The following is a 24,449-nucleotide window of genomic DNA, read 5'->3' on the forward strand; positions in this document are numbered from 1 at the left end:
TTCTCCTCTGTAAAAGAATGGGTTCTGTCCATATGTAGAGGGAAAATTCTGAAAGTGTTGCACTTGGGTTTCAGCAGAAAGTGAAAGTGGAACTACTGGTTACTTGTATTCAGTAGGAAACCTGCCTCTCCAGTCTCCCCCCCCCCCCTTTACTGGAATTTTGGGGCTGAGCTGCTTTCATTCTTGCCAGGAAGCCTTCTTTTTTCAATGAGTATCTAGAGTGTGGCTGATTGCTGTGTTACTGGGGCAGCATCTCCACCCATTTCCATGTACAAACATTAAAATATTTCCTGTGGACTACGGCTGCAGAAGCACACTTGTGAGCACTGTATTCCTCCAGGGTGGAAGCTTTGGTTAACTTTGTTTATATCTTCAACACAGATGAGCTTGTAATAGCAACAGAATATCTTTGGTAACCATATTTATATCTGTGTGTGAATCTGCATGTGGGGGTGTGCGTGAGAGAATCTTGTTTAGAATGTCATAGATTTACTAGAGTTGCCTGCTTTCATTAAGTCTGATTAATCAATGTGTAACTGGTCTTTCAGTGCTTGAGTTGAATTTTTTGTGTTATATGTTGAAGGATTGTGTTGTAAACTGTTGCTTTTGCAGCTTTAAGTTTATTAAAACAAACTTGCTGATAGTTAAAAGGAACAGAATTGTGTGATAACTTATTGGTCTGGGGTAGCTAACAAACTGTGTAAGCTGAGAAGTAGAAAATACTGCCTGGTGACTTGATAATGTCCCTGAGAAGTTTTTCTATGTGGAAAAATTATTTACAATTTATTAACTTGTAGGCAAAGGAAGATATGAGTGATTATCGTGTTTAAACAGAAATCCTACTGTACTGGTCCAGATAAACATACCAGAAGTATTCATATAAGTATGTTTGATCATTTGGAAATAGCTTGGTACTGCGTAGTGTATGACAGAAGCCTGATCTGATGATTGAGCAATCCTTAAATTGCATGCTTTTAGACTGCAGGCTAAGAAACTGAATATTGTAGTCTTCATTCTGTATTTTAACAAGTGTACACGAAAAATGCTTGTGAAATAGTTAATATTCAGTACTGCATCAACAGTCAGTCCTAAGGATATAATACCTTATTTCACAGGGTTCTTCTCGATCAGTTGTAAACATGGAATGGGATAAAATTTGGTCCTTTAACAAAAAGGTATGTGCATTTTAGTATGATGATGGTTCTGACTGATACTTGTGCTAGTAGCAAATCCAGCATTCTTTAGAATGCTCTTCAAAGAGTTGCAATTACGTTGCATCATCCAGCTCATTTTCAGGAAAATGGAATGTCCCCTCTTACTAACATGGGCTAGCAGCTCTAATCTTACTGATTTTTGCCAAACCAATACTGAATTGTTTTTTCTTGGACTGTGTGGGAAGGTAATGGAATTTTGCTGATGTAAATCTGATATGAAAATTCTGCATTTCATTTTTCTGCTTTCAAGCTGCGAGCTATCTGTAAGAAGGTATTACTTAATGCTTTTTCTGCCTTAGCATATAGCTTACAGTATTGTAAGCATACATAGCATCAGCCATCATTACGCAGCTTCTCATAGCATAAACACATTTGTTTACATAACATACCTTATATCCATCTTAAAATGCATTATTCCTGTTCCAAAGGGGGAGGTAATCAGTTTTGATTTCTCAGTGAAAGAGAGAGCGTCACTCCAAGTTACTTGATACTGTGTGTGCTGTCTTTCTTCTGTGGTTGTACTGAGCTTTAACTTTTTCTCCATTAATACAGTCAATAAAGCTCTCACATTCTTTAATTGAATTTCAAATAAGGAATACTGCATCTTGACATGGTTAGTTGCTTTTTGGCAGCAGATGCTTGGACACTATAATAAGGCGAACTGTTAGTGTCTGTCTGCACAACTTTGTGGATGTTCCCATTCTGTTAACTTGTGTCTGGATTCTTGCTTGTTTTTGACCAGGCTTTCTCCAGATTTGTTTGCTTGCCTGGCATGCATCTTGCATTCTCCTATAGCCCTTCCTATTTTTTCTCTTCATTTATATGAAGGATTATCAATTGGTTCTTTCTGTTGCTGCATAGGTTGACTTTTGTGTGTGTAGCAAATTTATAAACACCATAATATATTCAAATGTAAGCCATTGGGTTACTCGTTTTTGGTACTGTATATTGCCTGTCACAATGCAGTCTGATTGGAGTTAGAGTGAAGATGTTGAATTGTTCTGTAGGATGAGTATTAGCCACCTAAATTGCCAAACAAGTAGGTCAATAGCACTAAAGAAAATCAAACTGTTATTAAGTATTACAAAAACATCCAATGTGCCCTCATTCTTCATTATAATAAAAAAAAAAGCAAGCTCTGGGCCAAATTAAGGTATTTCTGTCTTGTAAGCAAGATAATGATTATGTACCTCTGCGTAACCACTAAAATGTAACTGAAAAGTTACTGAGAGATAGATCTTGTTCAAGGCCAGATTTATGAACTCTGAGGTGCATGGTCCAAATATGCCAGCAATTTGTTCATATTTCTAATGAGTAGGCAAAGGCACGAGTAATGATTGTGTCCAAAGTAGTTGCAAGAATGTAACATCCAAACTGGATGTTACGTATGTAATCCTAGGTGGCATATAAGGTGGCATATAATAAGTGGCATATAACTGTGGAACATATCTTTGTAAAAAATTTGCTTGCCATGTTCTAGATACAGTATTCTAACTGTAGTGGAAAGTTGGGAAGGCAGAATATAAGATATCTTCTTAGGAACTGCTATTTTCGACATTGACATTGACAATGACATTGACAGTAAAAAAAATTAAGCTTCCAAGCTCGTGATTCTTCTGCTAGTCCAATGCTACACCTGTGTGTATTCTTTCTAGCATCTTGTACTAATCTAAGACATTTCCACGTAGTACTGAGGAATGGGACATTGCAAGATGGATTAGGAAGCCTAAACCAATTACGTAGTAGATGTGATGAAAACAGGAAGAAAAATTGCTGGAAGACGCTATGTTTAAGTCGAGTACAAAACCACTTTGCCAAGGATGACAAAGAGGAGAAGCTCTTCTTGAGTTCATTGCAATGATGTTGCCTTATTATAGTGGTCTAATGCTGTTGTATGTAAATAATGATTGTGCTGGAAAGTACTGGCAGAATAAATTAATAGCCAGTATTTTGGTTTAATAGGAATTTACCAGTATGGTACAAAGAAGGAGAAATATGTCACATTAAAAAAAATCCTACAAATGTGTTAAAACAGAGGCTTGGTTCCTGCTTAGTCTCCTTAGGCACTTTCAAGGTACTTTCCGAATTGCCTATATGGAAATATATCAGAATTGGTTCAGCTGAATCCACAAAGGAACTTTTCTGCCCTGCTCATGTATTAGTCTCAGAAAAAAGTTAACACAGCTAAGTCTGATATGTTTATACGTGCATATGTTCATTGATGACCCTGCATGCTGAGGGTTGTATTGAAAGATACTCAGAATTTTCTTCCTACAATATAGAATTAGTAAAATAACATAGATGATAAATTCAGGTGTGAAGTCATGTTGGTTTGTAGTAGAAGAGCAAGATTTGGGTCCAGTAGCATCTTAAAGACCAACTAGATTTCCAGGGTATCAGCTTTCAAGAGTTAAAATTTCCTTCATCAGATAACATATATACTGAAGGGAGTGTTGACGCTCGAAAGCTCAGACCCTGGAAATCTAGTTGGTCTTTAAGGTGCTACTGGACCCAAATCTTACATGTGATAAAGACTATGATGACATAGAACTTTTCTACAGTCTTTCTCATAGGTATACATGTGTACGTAAGTTTGACTAAGACTTTCTAAAATTGAGGTTACATTCTTTTATTTTCTGCTTTATTTTAAAGTCAGTAGTTACCCATCTTTTAATTAAAGGCTGTTCCTTTTAAAAGGCAGAATTGCATATACATTGCTGACTTTAGAGTTTATATTATCTTACTTGTTTTACTGTTACAATTTAGATTCAAGCAAAATGAAAGTGCAATCAAATATGCAGTAACACAAAGAGTACCGGTTAATATTCCTAAATGATGTGTGTATATACTTTTTAGTTCATACAACACTAATTTTCGTCTGTTGTTGAAGTGAATAGTTGTGATTACTTCTGGTTGTTATTGGCATATAGGTTATAGACCCAGTAGCACCTCGGTATACTGCGTTGCTGAAGGATGAAGTGGTCACAGTGAATGTTCTTGAAGCTCAAGAAGAGGTGAAAGAAGTGGCCAAACATCCAAAGGTTTGATGAACTGTCTGTTTTGGGGAAAGGTGGGGAAGGAGAGATATTGTAATGCTGTAAACTTGAGAAATGAGATGGATTTTACAAGCTTGTCATGACATAGTATTCCATAGAGAAAACAAAAGATTGGTAGAATGCCTGGGGGTATGAGTGTGAAAGGAAGGCAGTGCTAATGATGGATGCGTGGACATGCACAAGGCCACTGAGGCCCCTGGGTTTGAAGGCCCTTAAGGAAATTTCTTGGGTGGTAGTGAGGGGCTGGTCCATCGGAATGAATGGGGCGCTGCCAGACCAGGCTCAGATGCCCTCAAGTCCCCTCCAGGCTACCTCCATACTTATTCCTACTACAGGGATGTCAGCTCTTCCATAGTCAATCTTGTCTTTGTGGAACTTGTTCTTCCCTATAAAGGCTCCCAAGCATAGCTTTTTCCCCTTTGAAAATGGAAGGATTAGGGGAAGGGAAGGCTCTTCATGGGTGGTGTTAGTCTTTGCCCCTGAAGAGACAGAAAAGGAGGAGCCCCAGAGAGAGAATGATTGACAGACCTGATCAGTAGATTCTGTGAAATTCATTGACCAGTCATGTCAACAGAGGCCTTGTCATTAATCAGTGAGCGAACCAAATAACTGAATCAGCTCTTTATCATTTTCCTTCACAATGTACAGAATTCTGAAGTTGGTCTGAAGCCTGTTTGGTACGGTCCCAAAGTGTTGATCGAAGGAGCAGATGCCGAGACTTTGACAAAAGGGGAGACTGTTACATTTATTAACTGGGGCAACACCATCATTACCAAAATACACAAGTGAGTTTCTGGTTCTTCAAACAAATTCGGATATTGTATTTTGCCTTTAGTATTTCATTAGTGGCCCATGAGTTCTGGTTTTTTAAACACAGATGACCGGTGTGCAGTGTTGTTCATTTAGTAAATTAAGCTTATTAAGCATCTCTGTATCTTGAAAAGAAAGTTTTAACCAGAACCCAGCCTGTTCTTGATATGTTTTAAATCATTTCTTTGCTTTATCTGTAGGAATTCCGCAGGGAAAACCACTTCCATTGATGCTGCACTCAACTTGGAGAACAAAGACTACAAAAAAACTGCTAAGATTACCTGGTTAGCAGAGACTCCTCGTGCTCCTCTCATCCCAACTGTCTGTGTCACCTATGAACATTTGATCACCAAACCCGTCCTAAGCAAAGATGAAGATTTCAAGCAGTATGTTAACAGAGACAGCAAGGTAGCTTACAATAATCTACGTGCTTGTGAACTAGAAGTTTTACAGTCTGTACTGGTCTGCAGGCAACTTGGAGTTCAGAGTATCACTGTCTGCAAAAATTGAAGAAACTGGAGTTGGATTTCAGCAGTATTCAAGTCCTGGTGCTGTTTTTTATTTTGTTCTGACTTTTTCCCCTTTTCTCATGCACTTGGCAGATGTGAAATTGTGATGATGGCTTAGATGCCCTCTAAAATGCTCTCTGTGAGGGCAGAGAGCATTTTCACCAGCGCCCTTCCCATGGGAGACCTTACCCTCCTCCAGCAATTCCTGGGGGTTCCTCATTCTCCAGGAACAGAATGGGGAGGGGCATCTGGGGCTGCTGTAAGAGGGTGAATTGGTGAAAATACCTTCCCTCCATGCGTGTGGAAATCTGAGTGGGATTCAACCCATTAGTTTTCTTATGTTGAACTCTTGTCTATATAAATAGTAGTTCATGATAATAATCAGATTCAGTTAGGTGTGTTTGTTCACTTTGGTTAACCTTGATCTTCTAATGCAGCTTACGTTAATTTTTAGCACAGAATATATGTTATTTCAGGGAAGTAGCTTTGATTTTTTTACTGTTTTTTTTTTACCTGTTTACAGCAAGAAGAACTGATGTTAGGTGATCCTTGCCTTAAAGATCTGAAAAAGGGTGACATCATACAGCTTCAGAGAAGAGGATTTTATATTTGTGATCAGCCATATGAGCCCATTAGGTGAGCCACTGGAAATGAGTCCTCTTCCCTGTTACTCCATTTAATGTCAATAAGATGTTTTGAGTTTTTTCTCCATTAGTTGAAACTGGGCGAATACAACATTTTACAGGTTTTGTGTAGATTAGCCATGCTTCTCATTTGCCTGAGTTGCATTTTGAGATGCAGTAGTGCAGTGTTGGATTTTTGTGATGTTGGATTTTAAAAAAAAACTGTAAATGTGCCATTTCTTGGTGTGTGAAGAATGTTCATAGAACACCTGTGTTCATAGAACACATTTCACTCAGAATGTTAGGTGCAGTCCTTGTTTCACTGATCTGCTGTTTCTTTAAGGGGTGGAATGTTAAAAGAACGTCCCTATTGAGAAGGCTTTCAGGGTGATCCAGTTCTAAACATACGACTATTTGGCATGTGTGTGCATTTGTTATGCACAGGAGTGCACATGCTGTTGAAATCAATACAGTACTGATGGAAATCATTCATGGTGGGGAGTCATGTTTCACACTGGTCAAAAATGTTTTAGACCTTATGGATGCTGAGAAACAGGTTTGTTTGTTATTTATAGTCCATTTTTCTCAAAAAGATTCAAAATGGATTCCAGATTAAAAGCCAACAGTAAATTTACAGCCACTCACAAACTGTCAACAAACATTAAAAACTACAACAGTGTCCCTTTCATAGAAATGTCTTCCTAAAATGTTCCACTTTACATATTATGTGAGATGACACTAGTACTTGAGCTGTACTGACCTCATCAGGTAAGTTGATTCACCAAGTGGAACTGACATTGAGTTTAAAATACTGACTTTGGCTGAGTGGGCTTTTAAGAGCCCCCCCCACCAGTCCAATCTAGTAATTAGATTTGAGTGTAATCTATACTATGAGAATAGACACAACATAGGTGAAGTTGAGCACTTTTAAGACTTCTGTGTTTGCCATTCTTACATGGAAATGAGAACCATGGGACATGACAAGACTTAACTTAGTGGACACGGATAGGCTTGGATGCACGTCCTATTTCCTTGAGCAGGAAAAGTATAAAAGTGGTTAACTCTCACCCATCAGAATCAGAGGGGCTTAGAAGTGCTTGATTTTTAAAAATTGTTTATACCTTCTGAATTATTGAAATGTATTCATTTAATCTTTATCTGTAGTCCATACAGTTGTAAAGAAGCCCCATGCATTTTGATTTATATCCCTGATGGACATACGAAAGAGATGCCCACATCTGGATCTAAGGAGAAATCTAAGGCAGAATCAGCAAAGAAAGAGGTAAAGAAACCCAGTTTATATGGATTGTTAGTCAAGAGGGATACTTTAGGATGGTTGCTTTACAGTGCAGTCCTATGCAGAGTTACTCTAGTCTAAGCCTGTGATTTTACTGAGGTCATACTGAATTAACTCTGCATAGGATTGCACTGTTACTCTTCCTGGCATCTCACAGTTCCATCATTTTGTAGATCTTAAGTAAATAAATAAAGAATTGCTGTCTTTCACTCTTCCCTTTAAAGGTCTGTGTTGTTTTTGCTTAAAATGAAAAAGTATTGGAAATATTAGTTTAGGTGGTTCTGTGAGATCCGTACATTTTTTTAAAGTTTATTTTAGCCTCTAAAACCTCTTACTGTTCTAGCTGCCGTTGATTTAGGTACATGCCAGAGTTTAAATTGCTTAGAATGAGTAATCAAAACAATATATCATGCCAGCCAAAGGCAATCCAATAGCATATTCTGTAGTCTCAACTCTCTAGGGTTTCTGTTTTCTTTTTAGCAAAAATTGAGATATTTGTAATTTCAATATATATAGAAGTGAATGGGGTTTTTTGAGCTAGGCATCATGATTGAAACTCTTTTTCATGCAGTTGATTAAACGCGCTATTTAAAAAAGGATGTTTTCTTTTTAAAGACTAGCAGTGTGTTGAAAGAACAGCCTACTCAACTTATGGCTGATGTTTCTCGTCCTACATCCTCCTCTTCTCCCGAGGACCACTTAACTCTTTATAATAGAGTGGCTGTTCAAGGTGATGCAGTTCGTGACCTGAAAGCGAAAAAGGCACCAAAGGAGGATATTGATGCTGCTGTGAAACAGCTGTTGGCCTTGAAAGTAGAATACAAAGAGAAGATTGGTCAAGACTACAAGCCTGGAAATCCTCCAGCCTCAACAGTCCAAGTTCAGCCTTCTGAGACCCCCACGACCAGCCTAGACAGTAGAGCTCTTTATGATAATGTAGCTGAGCAAGGGGAAGTGGTCCGAAAACTGAAAGCTGAGAAAGCATCCAAGGTTTGTATGCTGAGAAATTAGATCAGGGAGTGGTATTTTGAGTGGTATTTTACCCTTTTATGAGATAGATGGTAGATCAGAGTTATACTATACGTCTGCATTTAAGAAAATTCCAAGGCTATTCATAACAGTGCTAAAATACAGCAAGAAACCCATAAGTGAAATTTAATCTGTCTTTCAACTCTTTGAATTCTTGCGATCTTTTGATAGGTCACATGTTCATGCCACAATAGATGCCACAATTGCATCTATTGTACATGTGATCTGTAATAATAGTAACATTCAATTTATGTACCACCCTTCAGGATGACTTAACACCCACTCAGAGCAGTTTACAAAGTATGCCATTATTATCCCCACAGCAATCACCCTGTGAGGTGGGTGGGGCTGAGAGAGCTCCAAGCTGTGACTGACCCAGGGTCACCCAGCTGGCTGCAAGTGGAGGACTGGGTATCAAACCCAGTTTTCCAGATTAGAGTCCCACTGCTCTTAATTACTACACCAAACTGGCTCTCCCATCTGTAAGTGGAATGTTTGTACCCTAGGTTCTCCGGTATTTCTAAATTCACATATATATAAGATGTATATGTGGCTTATGATAGCATATCTTGCATAGCAAGAGTCAGGTCCAGTAGCACCTTAGAGACTGACTAGATTTCCAGGGTATGAGCTTTCGAGAGTCAAAGCTCCCTTCATCAGATACATGAGCTTTGACTCATGAAAGCTCATACCTGGGAAATCTAGTTGGCCTCTAAAAAATGCTCTGCAAATCAAAACCTTCTTTTTTGTTATATTTTAATACCATTTTGTCCAATTAAGAGCAAATTTAAGTTATTATGACTTCTTTTTTGTTAGCTTGGCTATGTGCATGCTAATAATTGCATCTGTGCTGAGATTTTCATTTCTGTCTTCTCTTCCATAACTCTTCTTTCACTTCCTATTTTAGGATCAGATAGATGCTGCTGTGAAAGTGCTTCTAGGTCTAAAAGCAGAATATAAGCAAAAAACAGGGCAGGAATACAAACCGGGGAACCCGCCAAAGAATGTATTTCCTAGTTCAGTTTCTTCAGCTCCTGCTCCTTCTCTTCTTCTTCCTTCTGCATCTGCCAGTCCAGTAGACAGCAACGGTCTTTACGACAAAGTAGCTGAACAAGGCGATGTGGTTCGTAGACTTAAATCAGAGAAAGCTTCAAAGGTATAATGGCTGCTCTGTAATAGTAGATCTAGCTATTAGTAGATATTTAGGAAACTTACAAAACTGAACAGCAGAACACCTTCTTTGATTTTTTTACAGGGCCTGTTAAACTAAAATTATATTTGATTTCTCATTGTCTTGTATTCATGCAAGATGGATGATTTGGTTGTTCAGACCTACCAAAATGTTGATATGGACAGCGACACTTAAATGATAGTGAAAATTAGTCAATATTGGAAACAGTAATAAACAATGAACTTTTAAAATTGGCACATCTCATCTTCAGTTCATGTTTCTAACATATGAAGCCCTGTAGTTTATAGAGCTTAACACAAGCATTTGAGTTTGTTCAAGGCACTGCTGCCATTTATTTAATTGAAGCTTATGTAAGAGAAAATCCTGGGGAACTGTGTGTTTCTTACTATGTTAATAATATAAATCTGAAAGGTTTGGAAACAAAGTCCATTTTAATTACCTTTCCACTTCAGATTTGGACAATATAAATAAAGTGCTGTAATGCCATAATTCGAGGCTAAATGCACAAGATCTGGGAAGTCTGATTTTGTTTCATTTATGTAAAATCTCCTGTTTCAAAATGTTTCAAATGTGCCTTACAATCATAATGCTTACATGAGATAAAAAAAAAATTCAGCAGTCTGGAATGATGGCATTTCACTCCCTGTTTCCTTGCTGAATGCCCATCTTTTATTTTAAAAAGAAACTACTGTTGCTGATCCCTTTATTCTTTTCCTGGTTCAGGATCAGATAGATGCTGCTGTGAAAGTGCTTCTTGCTCTAAAGGCAGAATATAAACAAAAGACAGGCCAAGATTATAAACCTGGAAATCCACCTGCAGCTCCTCTTTCCTCCTTGTCCTTTTGTGCTTCTGATCCTTCTCCTCCATTCTGCAATGGCTTGGCATCTTCTAGCCCCATAGACAGAAAAGCTCTATACAATAAATTAGCTGAACAAGGCGAAGTGGTACGGAGACTCAAAGCTGAAAAGGTTTCCAAGGTATAATAGTGGTGAACATGTGCGTGCACTGGTGTACTTGTATCTATACATTCAAAATTTTTAATGTGAGCAAATTCCCAGCTATGGATAGAAATAGTTCCAAGTCCCTGGTGTTCTTTCTCTCTACATTAACAATGCACAGGGGATTCTGGAGGGATCTGGGATTAACTACTAATGCTTTGATATTGTAAAATTAGTGGTGATAGCTAGAGAAAGAAAAGATCTGGAGAGGACAGGTCAGATCTACTGCAAATAACTATAGTATTTTCATGCTATGTGTTGCTGGGATATACAAACAAGAGACAAGATACGTACTCTTTGGCACATCTCATTTATTGTTTTCCCTAGGATAAAGTGGATGAAGCTGTAAAACTCCTTCTGTCCCTGAAAGCAGAGTATAAAGACAAGACAGGTCAGGACTATAAACCTGGACAACCACCAGCACTTCAGACATCTGCTTTGACCCAGCCAGCAAGCACAGGAACCAGTGGCCCTGACACACCAGAAGCCAAAGCTCTCTTTAACAAGGTGGCTGCCCAAGGAGAGGTAGTCCGGAAATTAAAGGCAGAGAAGGCAGAAAAGGTAATAATATTTAATAAGGATTTTAATGAATTTGAGAAGATTTTGGGCATGCGTGCCATTTGTTTTTATTTATAGTTTCTTCTAACAACCTGTCCCATGACTATAAGATGGCCTCTATTCAGTGATGTGTTGAGTAGTTCTTAAATTCTGCAGATATTTATGTAAAGTTTGGCAACATTTGTCTATTGCTGTTGGTGAACTTAGTAATTTTTAAATACAAATCCTGCAGAAATCTGCCGGTTACTCCGAAAGGTTAAACAGACCTAGTAGGAACTAGGAGCCCTGTCACTCCAGACACACAGGTTTTCCTACTTGTAGACCAATCTTTCTTTACTACACCTGTCCTCTTACCAAAATCCTATACTTGAAAAAAATCCTAAGAGGAAATATGTGTATTTAGGCTTAATTGCATTTGGTGTAATTTTTGCTTTGGGATGACATTCTTCATTTATATGATAAAGATACATGCTTCAAGAGGTTCATATCAAGTGACAGCAATGACTATACTTTTCTCTTGCTACAAAAAGCAATATGAAATAATGAAGTCAGCACATAGTTTTCTTCAGACACCTCTAAGTCTTGTTTCCTTTGAATTTCTTCCTTCAGCTTGAGTATATTTTTGTCCAGGTAAGGGATTACTAGTTTTGTCACAGTCATGTTGTCTTTCCAAAGGGTAAAGTTGATGCAGCAGTGCAAGAACTCCTTCAGTTGAAGACACAATACAAATTGCTAGCAGGGGTAGACTATAAGCCAGTCTCTGCAACTGGTGCAGAAGACAAAGACAAGAATAGGAAGGAAAAAGAGAACAAATCTGAAAAGCAGAATAGCCAAGAGAAGCAAAATGATCACCAGAAGAAAGAACCTCAGAAGGATCAAGGTGGCAACAGAAACCTGTCTTCCAGTGGACCAGGAGAAGGTCAAGGACCTAAGAAACAAACCAGGTAAAAAAAGTAGAAGCCCACTTCAGTGTGTGAAAGGGAAAAGAATCTTTATACTGGCCCAGTGTTATGTGAAGGAGATAACTAAAACTGAAAACATCTTTCTAGTACTACAGTGTTTTCTGTTCTGTAACTATACATGAATGTTATTTAACTGTTTTGAGTTCTGTTATTATGTTGTTTCAGTTATTTGCTGTAATTTTTGTGGAACACACGAGTGACATGCCCAGGCTTAGAATCATAGAATCATAGAGTTGGAAGGGGCCATACAGACCATCTAGTCCAACCCCCTGCCCAGTGCAGGATCAGCTTTTTACAATAAAGATGAAGATAGAGGGGAAGATCTTGATAAAGATAAAATTATTAGCTGATGACATGGTGTTCATGTTCAGTGTGACAGTGTATCATGAATTGCTGTACATGTTTCAAATGGTGTAGTTACACTATGTTTTAATTCAAATAGACTGTTGCCATTACTTTATTTGTGTGTATTTTTAGATGCACTATCTATTAGGTGAGGAAAAATATTCCAGTACTCATGCTCAAGTTGTCTCATTCTTTGAACTTAAGAAGTTTTCACTTAGGTTATGTTGTATAAAACATGCTATGAAAAAATCTGAAATTCTATATGTGATAGTGTATGTGTGGATTTTCAGTTGGGGGGGGGCGTGAACATAATAAAACAAACCCACTCATTAATGTTGAACACAACATGCTAACATTGAATATATGTTGACATATTTTATTACTTTAATAGTCCATGGAATACAAAACAGTGCACATAGGGTTCCCAAGGCTTCATTCATTCAGATAATGATTAGGCCCAGCTTCAAGAAGTTCACATTTCAGATGACCATGATTTGTGTCCATATTTGAATTCTCTCTCCTGCCCCCATTAAGATATTTTTGTTGGCTCACCATTTTCCCCCTATGCTTCACTATGCACATGTGAGATTTATATGCATAAAACAACTTCAGTATTTCATGTTCCTTCTTTTACAGATTGGGTCTAGAGGCCAAGAAAGAAGAGAATCTGTCTGATTGGTATTCTCAGGCAAGTAGATCTTGATTTTCACTGAGAATTATTACATGTAATTACATGTAACTTTTCTTCAGAATCATCTGTTCTAACTCTGGTGTAGAATTTTCTTTATTTAAACTATAAACTATAACATAATAACTATAAACAACAAACATAAAGAATAAGAAAAAACTCAATATTCTAAACAGAAGACACACTAACAATACATATATCTATATAATTAAAAAAAACTAAATTACATTACAAGTTGAGTTCTGATTCTCTACATAACAAATATGTATCATTTCTAGAATCTCACTTATTCTAGGTTAATCATAAGAGCCCTCTTTTTTTCTATTGTTCATGTTTCTTAATCCATAAATCCAGATGTCATCAAATCCTTGTTATCCATTTCATGTAAAAAGTCTATAAATGATTTCTGTTCAGTCAAGAAGTTAACTAATGTCCTTTCTCTAATCAATGAAGTAAGTTTTGCCATTGACGCAAACTCCAAAACTTTTGTCCACCATTCCTCCACTGTAGAATCATCTGTTCTAACTCTGGAGTAAATTATGTTGATGAAATAATGGATTATTTTGCAAAATTTGTTTTGATATCCAGAAATTCACTTGTTATCCCAATTTGTGTTTGATTCTGTTGTGTTACAGTGGAATGAATTTCATGGTTCAGGTTTAACAACACAAACTCATTTTCTGCTAATTATTATGTGGTAAAGTTGAGGCAACGGGCTTTGTCCAGAATATAAAAATAAACAACTACCTATTCTAAACAGTCACCTTAAAATGCAGCTTAACTTAAAGCAACCATTTGGAATTGTTCAAGAAGTTGAATATCCAAATGCACTTAAATACAGGTATTAGCTTCTGATTGATCATGATTCTGATAAAAGGTGAATTATCCATGTTATCTGTCACATTGATCGCAATCCAGCATGTAGTCCCACTGAAATCAGGAGAATGTAATACGCACTTTTAACTCTGCTGGTTTCATTTTATACATAAGGACCAAAATAAAATCCTCATTTTATCAGGCAGTTTTTTTCTGTAGTCTTTACAAAAATTAGATTTTTACATTCTTGTACTCTTTTTTTGTATACATTTAAACTTGCTTTTTGCAATATTATATCTGTTACATTGAAACCTTATCATTTTTCTGTAAAGGTGATCACAAAATCAGAGATGATTGAATATTATGATGTCAGCGGTTGCTACATTCTCCGTCCATGGGCTTATTCTGTCTGGGAAGCGATCAAGGAGTTTTTTGATACTGAAATCAAGAAACTTGGTGTGGAAAACTGCTACTTTCCCATGTTCGTGTCCCAGGGTGCACTGGAAAAGGAGAAGACGCATATTGCTGACTTTGCTCCAGAGGTAATTTTTTTATGCTGCATACTAATAATTTGGATTTTTTTTAATGGTAAAAACTAGCCCTAAATAAAATAATGAAGTTCACACAAGTGCCACTATAAAGGGTAGTCCCAGCGGAATGCACCTTTAGAGCTGTTGTAGAGATTGAGATGAAAGTGGGGAAAGCTTTGTGTATACAAGAGCCCCATGCATGCATTGGAGCTCTGTTCTGCATTCACTGGATCAGAGTGAAGGTAAAAATACATGCAGCAAGTACATACTTGTATTCAAATTAAATGACATTTCTAGTAAGGATGAAAATGATGTGAAGTATTTTTAAAATGTAACATTTTCTAAGAATTTACTTTTTTTTTTTTGTTAGGTTGCATGGGTTACACGGTCTGGCAAGACAGAGCTAGCTGAACCAATAGCTGTCCGTCCTACTAGTGAAACAGGTAAGACTGAGAGGTAAAGTACATTAACTAAGGAATGTTTCCCCTTCACTGTAAGCTGGTGATGAAGAATGTTGTGATGAGAACAGCTGATGACTTTGCACTGGAACATCAGTTGTGAATTTGAAACAGGTGAAATAAAATTTGTGTTTAGCAAAGAATTAAGCAGTTTATCAAGAGAAGTACCCTGCTTCCAGGATAAATGAAATCATTCCCAATTTAATAACAATAACAACAACAACAATGGTGTGCTTATATATCTCCCTTCTGGACAGATCAGTGCCCAACTCACAGCAGTCAACAAAGTCAGTGTTGTTATTATTCCCACAATCCAGCTGGGGAGCTGGGGCTAAGAAGAGTGGCTTACCCAAGGCCACCCACTGAGCTCATGGCAGCTGTGAGAGTCAAACCAGCAGAGTGCTGATTCAAAGCCCAGCCACTTAACCACTATGCTACAGCAGCTCTCTTATAAAAGCTTATCTGTGCTGGCCTTTTTATGCTGACCACAAAGTTAGGTTTTCAAAAGAAAATTGAAAAAGATTGGTATTATATTTATTTCCCTCCACCTTTTTATAGTGATGTATCCTGCATATGCCAAGTGGGTTCAGTCACACAGGGATCTGCCAATCAAACTTAATCAGTGGTGTAATGTGGTGGTAAGTACAGGTCATACTGTTGCTATTTGCTGTGCTATATATGGTAGTTATATCAGTTGCTCTCCAACTCCATTTGCTTTTTAAAAAAAAGTTAGGTCAGAGGATGTTAGGCTACTTGGTGGTTTTTATTTCATTCCTAGTCTCCAGCCTAATATGTTATTGCCTATAATTAGTAGTATAGTAATGCAACTAGCTCCATGGGCCAATTCATAGAATCACAAATGTATAAATATAATTAGCTTGGTAAGTCAGTGACCTGCATGCACTCCCTTTACATGAATCATGTGCATCAGGCATAAGATACATTTGATTTCTGTACTCCTTCAATAATCAACAAAGAAGTGGGAGGACTGAAAATCTCACATGTGGATATATGCATAATTTCAGGTGCATAGCCATGTTGGTCTGCAGTAGAAGAGCAAGTTTTAAGTCCAGTAGCACCTTAAAGACCAACAAGATTTTCCAGGGTATAAGTTTTCAAGAGTCAATGCTTCCTTCATCAGATGTATGCATGTTACACTTCATGGACATATTTTAGTAATTGTGTAGGCCAGCTGACAGCTCAGATCTTAAAATACATCAGAATTTGTGATTGTGTAAAGCAACTTTGTAGTAACTATGTGATTTCATGTGGTTATCAGTATCTGAAATAAACTACATGAAGCACTGTCAACATTGTACAGCATTATTATGAAAATTTGGTCCAAAGCATTGTCAGCTTCTTGGCGTGAATAGAATTGTACCATGTAAAATCTGGACAACTTTGAATGTGCATAGTCTGATGTATCATCGAAAATTAGAGTTTTGAGCAATACTAAATAATACATTTTATATTGATGAGGATTTGTAGCTTTAATACTATATTGCAACCTTTCTGTTTTACTGTACTGAAGCGTTGGGAGTTCAAACATCCACAACCTTTCTTGCGTACTCGTGAGTTCCTGTGGCAGGAGGGACACACAGCATTTTCAACTTACGAAGAAGCAGCAGAAGAGGTAAACATGCAGTGACTTTGTGGAACTGCATTGTTCCACAAAGCCTCAGAAATGCTTTAGTAACTTAATTTCTTCTTACCTTTTCAGTGATTTTTTTTTTTTACTTGCCCCAGGTGTTGCAGATTCTTGATTTGTATGCTCGAGTGTATGAAGAACTTTTGGCAATCCCTGTTGTGAAAGGAAGAAAAACAGAAAAAGAAAAGTTTGCAGGTGGAGATTATACAACCACTGTAGAGGCATTTATATCTGCCAGTGGGCGAGCTATCCAGGTATGTGTGAATACATACATTTTATACAGTTTATTAATGTAAAGAAAAAAGGGGCTGATGCTTTCTACATTGTTTTTCAGGGAGCAACCTCTCATCACTTGGGGCAGAATTTTTCAAAGATGTTTGAGATTGTTTTTGAAGATCCCAGGACCCCAGGAGAGAAACAGTTTGCTTTTCAGAACTCTTGGGGCCTCACAACTCGGACCATTGGTGTAATGGCCATGATTCACGGAGATAACATGGGTTTGGTGCTGCCACCCAGGGTAGCTTGTGTTCAGGTGAATAAAATTATGCTAATATGAACCTTTGTCTCATGCTAATATTTCCATTTTATAGAATGGTGCATAAACACATAATGGGTTGGATCCAATGAATCATGAATGGAATGACTTAACAGAACAGATCTCTCCCCCACTCTCAAGTCAACTGCCACCTTTTCCTTAAGCTAATACAAAATTTGCCTCTGCAAATCAGAGGACCATCATGAACAAAATGGGATTCAGTTAAGGGTTTTGCAGCAATCTCTCCATTTGAGAAGGGGTGGGGTGGGGTGGGAGTGATGTGTTATTTCTGCTGTTCCCCCTAAGCTGCAGCCCCCCTGTGTCCATTAATGTGCTGAACTTTATTAATGTTATATCACTGTTCAGGTTGTGATTATTCCTTGTGGTATCACAAATGCACTTTCGGAAGAAGATCGAGACACTTTGGTGACAAAGTGTAATGAATACCAAAAGCTATTGCACAGTGCTAACATCCGTGTGCGTGTTGACTTAAGAGACAACTATTCCCCTGGCTGGAAATTCAATCACTGGGAGCTTAAGGTAAACGTTGCTTCAGTTAGGCTTTCTTTGATTGTCTGCTTTTTGTCAGTCTTTCTTCAGAGATCTAATTCAGGGGCCGTAATTAGCAGATGTGGAAGAAAGTAGGAGGCAGCAATTATCAGGTGTTCCCTTCTGACCTCTAGTGGAGGAAGCCAATAAAGCACTTGTTTGGAAATAATAGTTTTGTGTCATTTTGGTTGGCCTTAATAAAAGGTATAATATGGTTTTGGTTAGGCATTTTGTTTGGAAAGGGCTTTCTTTTGATGGATGGAGGAAAGGGCTGGTAACTTAAGAACCTGAACCGGTCTGGTAGTTTTCTCACTCAGGTAAAATATAGAAACTGTAGATCTGGTTTTATCACATTAGGTATAAGAAGACTTTTAAAAAATCTCTCCTTGCATTGCCCAAGGATAACTTGCCTTTAATATCCTCTTACCATGCTAAGCAAAAATCAGTATATCTAATTATCAGCATGGCCTCATCTGTGGACATTGAAATCCAGATATTGGGGCTATGGACAGACAAGACAGATCTTCATAAAAACCTGAGAAAAACCCCAGGTTTGCAGAACAATCTGAAATCTAAAAAATATACATTGAGAGGTGTTAACTCCTCCCTCCAAATAATAGAAGCAGCACTTATAGCTTTAACAAATGAAGACACCCCCCACCCCCAGTGGCCCTTAATAGGCAATTACAATAATATCGCCAGGGTTTAAGCCTCGATTTGTCAGTAAAAGGCAGGGTACAGGCCGTGTTCAAGGGCTGTTTTGGCCTTTAAGGGAGGATTTATTGGAGCCAGTCCTGGGAGCAACCAGGGGTAACCTGCTCCCACACAACTTGAATGATTTAACCAGGGTCTGCTGCTTTCTGTTGTTCAAGAGCAGCTGCCGAACAAAAGCCAGTGTGGTGTAGTGGTTAGAGTTTCAGATTAGAGTGTGGGAGGCCCAGGTTCAAATTGCTACTCTATTGTGGAAGCTCACTGGGTGACATCGGATGAGTCACAGAGTCCCAGCCTACTTCACACCGTTGTTGTGCAAATAAAGATGGGGTATATGAAGTAAATAAATAACTATAGTTGAGGATGGGGGGCAGATAAAAGGTATGTTGGTTGTGAATGGGAAGGAGAGAAGGAAACAGGATATGGGGGCTGTCAAGGAAGGGAAATAGGAAATAAATGTAAAGTTCTGCCAGGTAACTCTCAAAGACTTCGATGACATCATTCCAGGCAGCGAACAGCTTTTAACATCAGAGTCACACAGAATCAAACAAGCCTTGCAAAGTCAAGCAGTACACAGAGGCCTTGCAGAGCATGACAGGAGACATCCTGACAATAGGGAGGGGAAAATGAGATGCCCCCTTCACTTCCTAGCAGAAGTCCCCTGTTGGTATTGCATACTTTAGCCAGGTATAATTTTGTGAGTTTTGAATGTAACCAAATACAAAATACAGAGAGATGTATAAAACTCTTTTTTGTGACCTTTTGACTTTTAGGGTGTGCCAATCAGGCTTGAAGTTGGACCACGAGATATCAAAAATTGTCAGTTTGTGGCTGTCAGAAGAGACACAGGAGAGAAATTAACTTTTGCTGAAAATGAAGTAGTGGACAAACTCAGACACATTCTGGAAGAGATCCACAATAATCTTTACAACAGGTTAGATTTGGAGCAAGCCATCTTCCATGATTATTAAAAAACACAAATTTGATACTGTTTAGTAATCCTGGCATTGGTTTCCAAAAGCACAGTGAAATATAAATTGTTGTCTTACAAAAATTGAACTGAAAATCAATTCACGTAGAGTTCATCTTCATTCTTCTGCGCAGTCCCAAATTAGGACTCTACATGCTCAGGCCAGTTGACCAGAGAAGTTTTTGTCGCTTCACTAAAGCTCCATTAGGGGGCCACTTCTCCCAGTCATGTAGCAGCTCGTTTTCCCACCTAAATGGTTATGAGATAACTCAGGAAAAGTAACCCCTTCCCTTCAGTTCTCTCTTAGCTGCTGCAAACAGAAGAACCTTGCTAGTGAGCTCTATTTTGTATCTTTACTCTGTCTTTTTGGCTTGATCTTGACTTTGGACTTGGCTTTGACTTCCCTTTTGGTGCGCAATTGGGCTCTTGTTTGCTTTGGAATAGTTTTTGGCTTGGCTCGGCTCTTTGGATCCCATTTAGTCCCTCAGAATGTCTCAGAGAGCACTTTTCAAGATATGTACCAGATGTGGTACAAAGATGAGAGAGATTGGCGAGCATTATTTCTGCTGTGTCTGGGAGTGAGCTATAATGTTGCTGCCTGTAAGTTCTGCCAGCAATTTACCCATAAGGCCAGAAATGAGAGGACTCTCCATTTAAAGGCCGTATTGTGGGAAAAGGTCCATCCCCTGGCAGCTAAGTCATCAGCCCTTCTAGGGCTGGTTCAGTGTCCTCCTCGAGGTTGGTGTCAAAGTTGGATCCAACAGGCAGAAAATCCCATTCTCTGAGACCTCCTTCAGATCCAAGGCACTCATCGGAACCACCACCTAAAAATACCAAGCATTCAAGGTTTCACTCTAAGTCTAGGGCTTATTGGAGCCAATGCTCAGCTATGGAGGCGGAGAGTGAAGAGGTCATTCTGGTTAGCCCAAGAACTCCCTACTCTCACATGAATTCCCCAGAATGGTCCTCCTCCAAAGGCGAGGTTGTCCTCCATGATTTGAGAATCTACCATTTGGATCAACCAATGGAAGAGGCTTGGAGGCCTGTACCCAAACCTGGACCCAAGCAGCACCTTCATGGATCCCCAGGGTCACCGTCGGATCCAGAGCTTCTACTAGAGTTCAAATGGAAACTCCTTTACCCTATTCTCTATTGGATCCGAGGGATCATAGCCACCACCAGTCAGATCTGCACTCGTCGTCGGATCCAGTGGCCTTACCTTGCCATTCACACTGGCACCATTATTCCTGCTGTATTCCTCCACTGTACCACTGCCAGTGGCTGGAAGGACTGGTGAGGCATGCTCTGTCAGATCCGGGACCCTCAACCTCCCACCCTTATCCGTCTCAATTGCAGGCCCAGCAGTATGACTCTGAGGACGAGGATGAACCTGCTGTGGTCCCATGTGAGGTCGCATCCAAGACAGCGTCCGATCCTTCTCCCAATGACAGTGTCAGCCAAAGTTCTGGCTCCCTGTATGAAGACCTCCAGATCTTCTCAGAGCAGACATTCAGGACAGCTAAAGCACTGGACTTGAATGTCTCATTGATGGGTCTGAAGACGAAAGACAAAATTCTAAGCTGCCTCTATTCGGACTCATCTTCAACAATAGCTTTCCCCATTCTTGAAGGCTTGGAGGAGCTGATAAGCCTGCAGAGCTCCCAGCTACCTCAAAAAAGACTGGCCATTCTTGGTGAAGCACCCACCAGTTTTGTAGCTTTTTTCCCTTTTTCTTTGCATGGTTTGTATTCTGTGAATGCATATTGATCTGCCTGGATCACCATAGTTTAACCTAACAAACTATTTGGTGCATCATTCAGATTTCCCTAATGGATGGAGCCATAGCGTGCCATGCTATAATTTAGAATGATGACTATTTGTTCTTTGAATAGCCCAGTACAGGCAAAGGTGAAGAACAAGCAGTCAGTCAAGTGTTAACTAATATAAGCATAATGTAAACTCTTATCTGTTGTGCAAAATGCCTTTTGCCTTTTGCCATACCTTTTGATATGCAGTTTGCAAAGCTTTGGTTTTGGAGGTGACTGTAGTAGAATAAAATAGCATTCTTATTGTGAAAATTCAACTCTTTACATGCTGGACTTAGACAGCAAACTTGGTTCTGGAGGTAACATTTTGACTAAATTCATGTCTCTGTTTACCCTGATTGAAACTCTTCTCCTTTAGAGCTTTGGAAGACCTTAAAACCCATATGGTGGTGGCCAACACAATGGAAGAATTTCAGAGAGAGCTTGATTCTGGGAAGGTAAGGAGTTTTAAATATGGTTGCAATCTTGTTCTCCTTTACAGGTATGAAATTAGTATTGAAACCTTGTGATCAGCACAGACTAGTCCATGATTTTGCCTTTAATGGTTTGTACTGATCTGAAAACATGCAATTATGTGAGATGTTTAGCACAGTCTACTTTTTATAAAAGTGCAATTAATATGAACTGCTTTCAAAAATTTCCCTTGAAGGCTGGCTCCTGTGAACTCTTCTTCCACATGTGGCTAAGTTCTGTGCTGGCATCCTCTCCATTAAGGTTGCTGAAACTAGCCTAGAGGGGACCCACATGATGGGAAACATCTATATATTTCCAGTGCAGCAAACAGTTAGTGGTGACAGCCATGCCATAACGAACTACTTGAGGCAGAGTTTTCAGTTGCATGATTTTAAATAGCATCTATAAAAGAGAAGACTGATCAGTTGCCCCTGAACCTAATAATGATGCCTGTTGTCCACCTTGCAGCTTTTTCAGCATAACATGACCATACCAGACCTAATAAATACTAGTACCTGATCAGATACTGTAATTGTTCAGTGTGAATAACTGTAAAATAATTACCAAACGCTATAACTAGTGTGAAAGTTCAAAGATCATATTATGTGCGTCAAGTAACTTGTTCCTATCTGATTAACATAAAGGCCATCAAGTGCACATGGAGATTTTGGATGACGAGAGGTTACCGAGTTTATGAAGTACTGTAATTGCAATGAAGCATTCCAGATTATCTTGGGAGTGGTTTATGCTCAACTGCTAGTTCTACAGTAGCATTTTGCTAATGCAACTGATTGTACAACAGCATTGACCTCCTTTTGGGTAGCAAGCTGCCTTCCTAAGTATCTCCTTCAGGGTTAATAACTGGCATGATACTTGTTTACTATACAGTTTTAGCATTCTGTTGCTTTGGTTACAGAAATTAACTTGGCTTTAGGATTAGGGTATTTTCTACCAGTCTTACTTCCCAAGAATCTGGACTGCCATGGAGTCCACACATCCTCTGCCAAGGAGGAACTTCCATGTGATCTGATACTGCCAATGTGACCCACGTAAAGCTCCTGGGAGGAACTGGGCACAAGTGTTTCCATGTTTATAAAAGGCATTAACCCTAAACAATGTTTTGAGTGATTGCCTTTTGTAACTAGCATATATTTCTTGATTTGTTTACAGTTTTAATAAACGCATGGTTTAAATACTGGGTCATTATTTAGCTATAATAGGCAGGTGAATTGACTCGAGCATGTTTTGTAAGTTGCACACATTTCATACCTTTATCAAGAGAAAAGAAAAGATAGCATTTCTTACTATTCACTTTGAATCACAACCAAAAGTTTCTTTCTTTTATAAACTTAAGCTCTTTGTGAATAAGAATGAAGCTTTATCAGTCAAATTATGCTGAATTATGAGAAATTATTAACTTTCCTACGTGCTAAATGTGCTGTCTTGATTTGGTTTATGTTAAATTTCAAGTGCAGCAAATGATTGTAAAGCTTTTATAACTGGGAAAGCAAACAGTATAGCAAACATTTTTATTGAAAAGTGAATACAATCACCTAAAGTTCAAGAACTCCTAAAACTGGATTGAAGAATAGAAAGAATAACCCTATCTGGCCCTCTTCATGCCTGCAGTTCAACTGAATTGTGCATGTGCGTTGGAACTCAAAATTGAGGCCAGTCTCTCTTAAATTAAATATATAACACAACAGTTAAAATATCTGCTGATTGGATTTTGGAGAGGGGGCCTTGAATGCAAGATTGCCTTTAAAACTACATTTTAAAAGAAAAGTTAGGGTTTTGTACATAATTAAATCAGAAGAGCAACACTCATGCAGCACTTATACATAGTAGCACATTTACTCTGGTGTTAGGGGGAGGAAGGCAAAGAGTCCAGTAGCACCTTTAAGACTAACCAACTTTATTGTAGCATAAGCTTTCAAGAGCCACAGCTCTCTTCGTCAGGGGGAGAAAGATATTCTTCACTTTATTCAAATGCTTGTTGCATTATTATGCCACACAAGTAGGCTGGAAATGAATACATTATTGTGTGAAAGTATGCAGTTTAGATCCATATTTCTATCATCCCCCACATGACAAATAACTTCAGGAGGCTGAGCTGGAGTTGTGGGGAAGGGGGAAGGGTGAAACATCTCCTCTCCTCTCCCTGTGCTGCTTCTCTAATTCCTATCTCTCCATCCCCTGCTGCTTTAACTTTTTAAGAAGTGTAATTTAGCTGGGCTCTTCTAAACCTGGGCAGGTAACTCATGTTGAGACTGATATAGAGTATATAAATGTATAGAATGAAAGAATATACTTGTGAGTGTGCATAATACTTTCACCATTGTCCCCTTTACATCTCCTTAACACATCTCCTTCATGTTATCGTACTTTAATTCTTCCCCACTTGCCTTAATAAAATGAAGGCAAGGGGGAGAGATTTACAGAGCAAGATGAGAAAGTGGCAGTTCATTGCAAAGAAATGTCTTTTCCACCTGTGCCTTTTTTACCATGCATAAACTCTCCAATTGTGATTTCTAACTCCTCATCTTAAAGAGATTGAAGTGGGTACCATTGGTTTAAAAAGGAAAAAAAGAAATGCTTATTACTTGGAAATTCATGAAGGGAAACCATAGATACTTGAAAAATCATCAGGACAGCGCTAAAAATTGTTCTT

At 38.6% G+C, this 24,449-nt stretch overlaps 1 protein-coding gene across 4 annotated transcripts in view; it reads left to right on the forward strand.

Moving 5' to 3' along the window:
- The window catches only part of EPRS1 (glutamyl-prolyl-tRNA synthetase 1), a 52,699-nt gene that overhangs the window by 26,527 nt on the left and 1,723 nt on the right, over positions 1-24,449 (forward strand). Inside the window, exons 12-32 of one of the 4 annotated variants that reach the window (XM_054980708.1) lie at positions 1,116-1,175; positions 4,145-4,255; positions 4,919-5,055; positions 5,281-5,488; positions 6,113-6,225; positions 7,377-7,494; positions 8,125-8,499; positions 9,446-9,694; positions 10,454-10,708; positions 11,057-11,290; positions 11,963-12,231; positions 13,231-13,282; positions 14,431-14,640; positions 14,999-15,071; positions 15,645-15,724; positions 16,618-16,719; positions 16,833-16,988; positions 17,069-17,266; positions 17,636-17,809; positions 19,303-19,463; positions 21,684-21,762. In XM_054980708.1, coding sequence (XP_054836683.1) covers positions 1,116-1,175; positions 4,145-4,255; positions 4,919-5,055; positions 5,281-5,488; positions 6,113-6,225; positions 7,377-7,494; positions 8,125-8,499; positions 9,446-9,694; positions 10,454-10,708; positions 11,057-11,290; positions 11,963-12,231; positions 13,231-13,282; positions 14,431-14,640; positions 14,999-15,071; positions 15,645-15,724; positions 16,618-16,719; positions 16,833-16,988; positions 17,069-17,266; positions 17,636-17,809; positions 19,303-19,463; positions 21,684-21,762 — 3,414 coding nt within the window. The remainder of the gene's footprint in view (positions 1-1,115; positions 1,176-4,144; positions 4,256-4,918; positions 5,056-5,280; positions 5,489-6,112; positions 6,226-7,376; positions 7,495-8,124; positions 8,500-9,445; positions 9,695-10,453; positions 10,709-11,056; positions 11,291-11,962; positions 12,232-13,230; positions 13,283-14,430; positions 14,641-14,998; positions 15,072-15,644; positions 15,725-16,617; positions 16,720-16,832; positions 16,989-17,068; positions 17,267-17,635; positions 17,810-19,302; positions 19,464-21,683; positions 21,763-24,449) is intronic. The other 3 variants (XM_054980716.1, XM_054980726.1, XM_054980735.1) reach the window with 3 other exon arrangements.

Source organism: Eublepharis macularius, chromosome 1, assembly GCF_028583425.1.
Source record: "Eublepharis macularius isolate TG4126 chromosome 1, MPM_Emac_v1.0, whole genome shotgun sequence".
NCBI classification, from domain to species: Eukaryota; Metazoa; Chordata; class Lepidosauria; order Squamata; family Eublepharidae; genus Eublepharis; species Eublepharis macularius.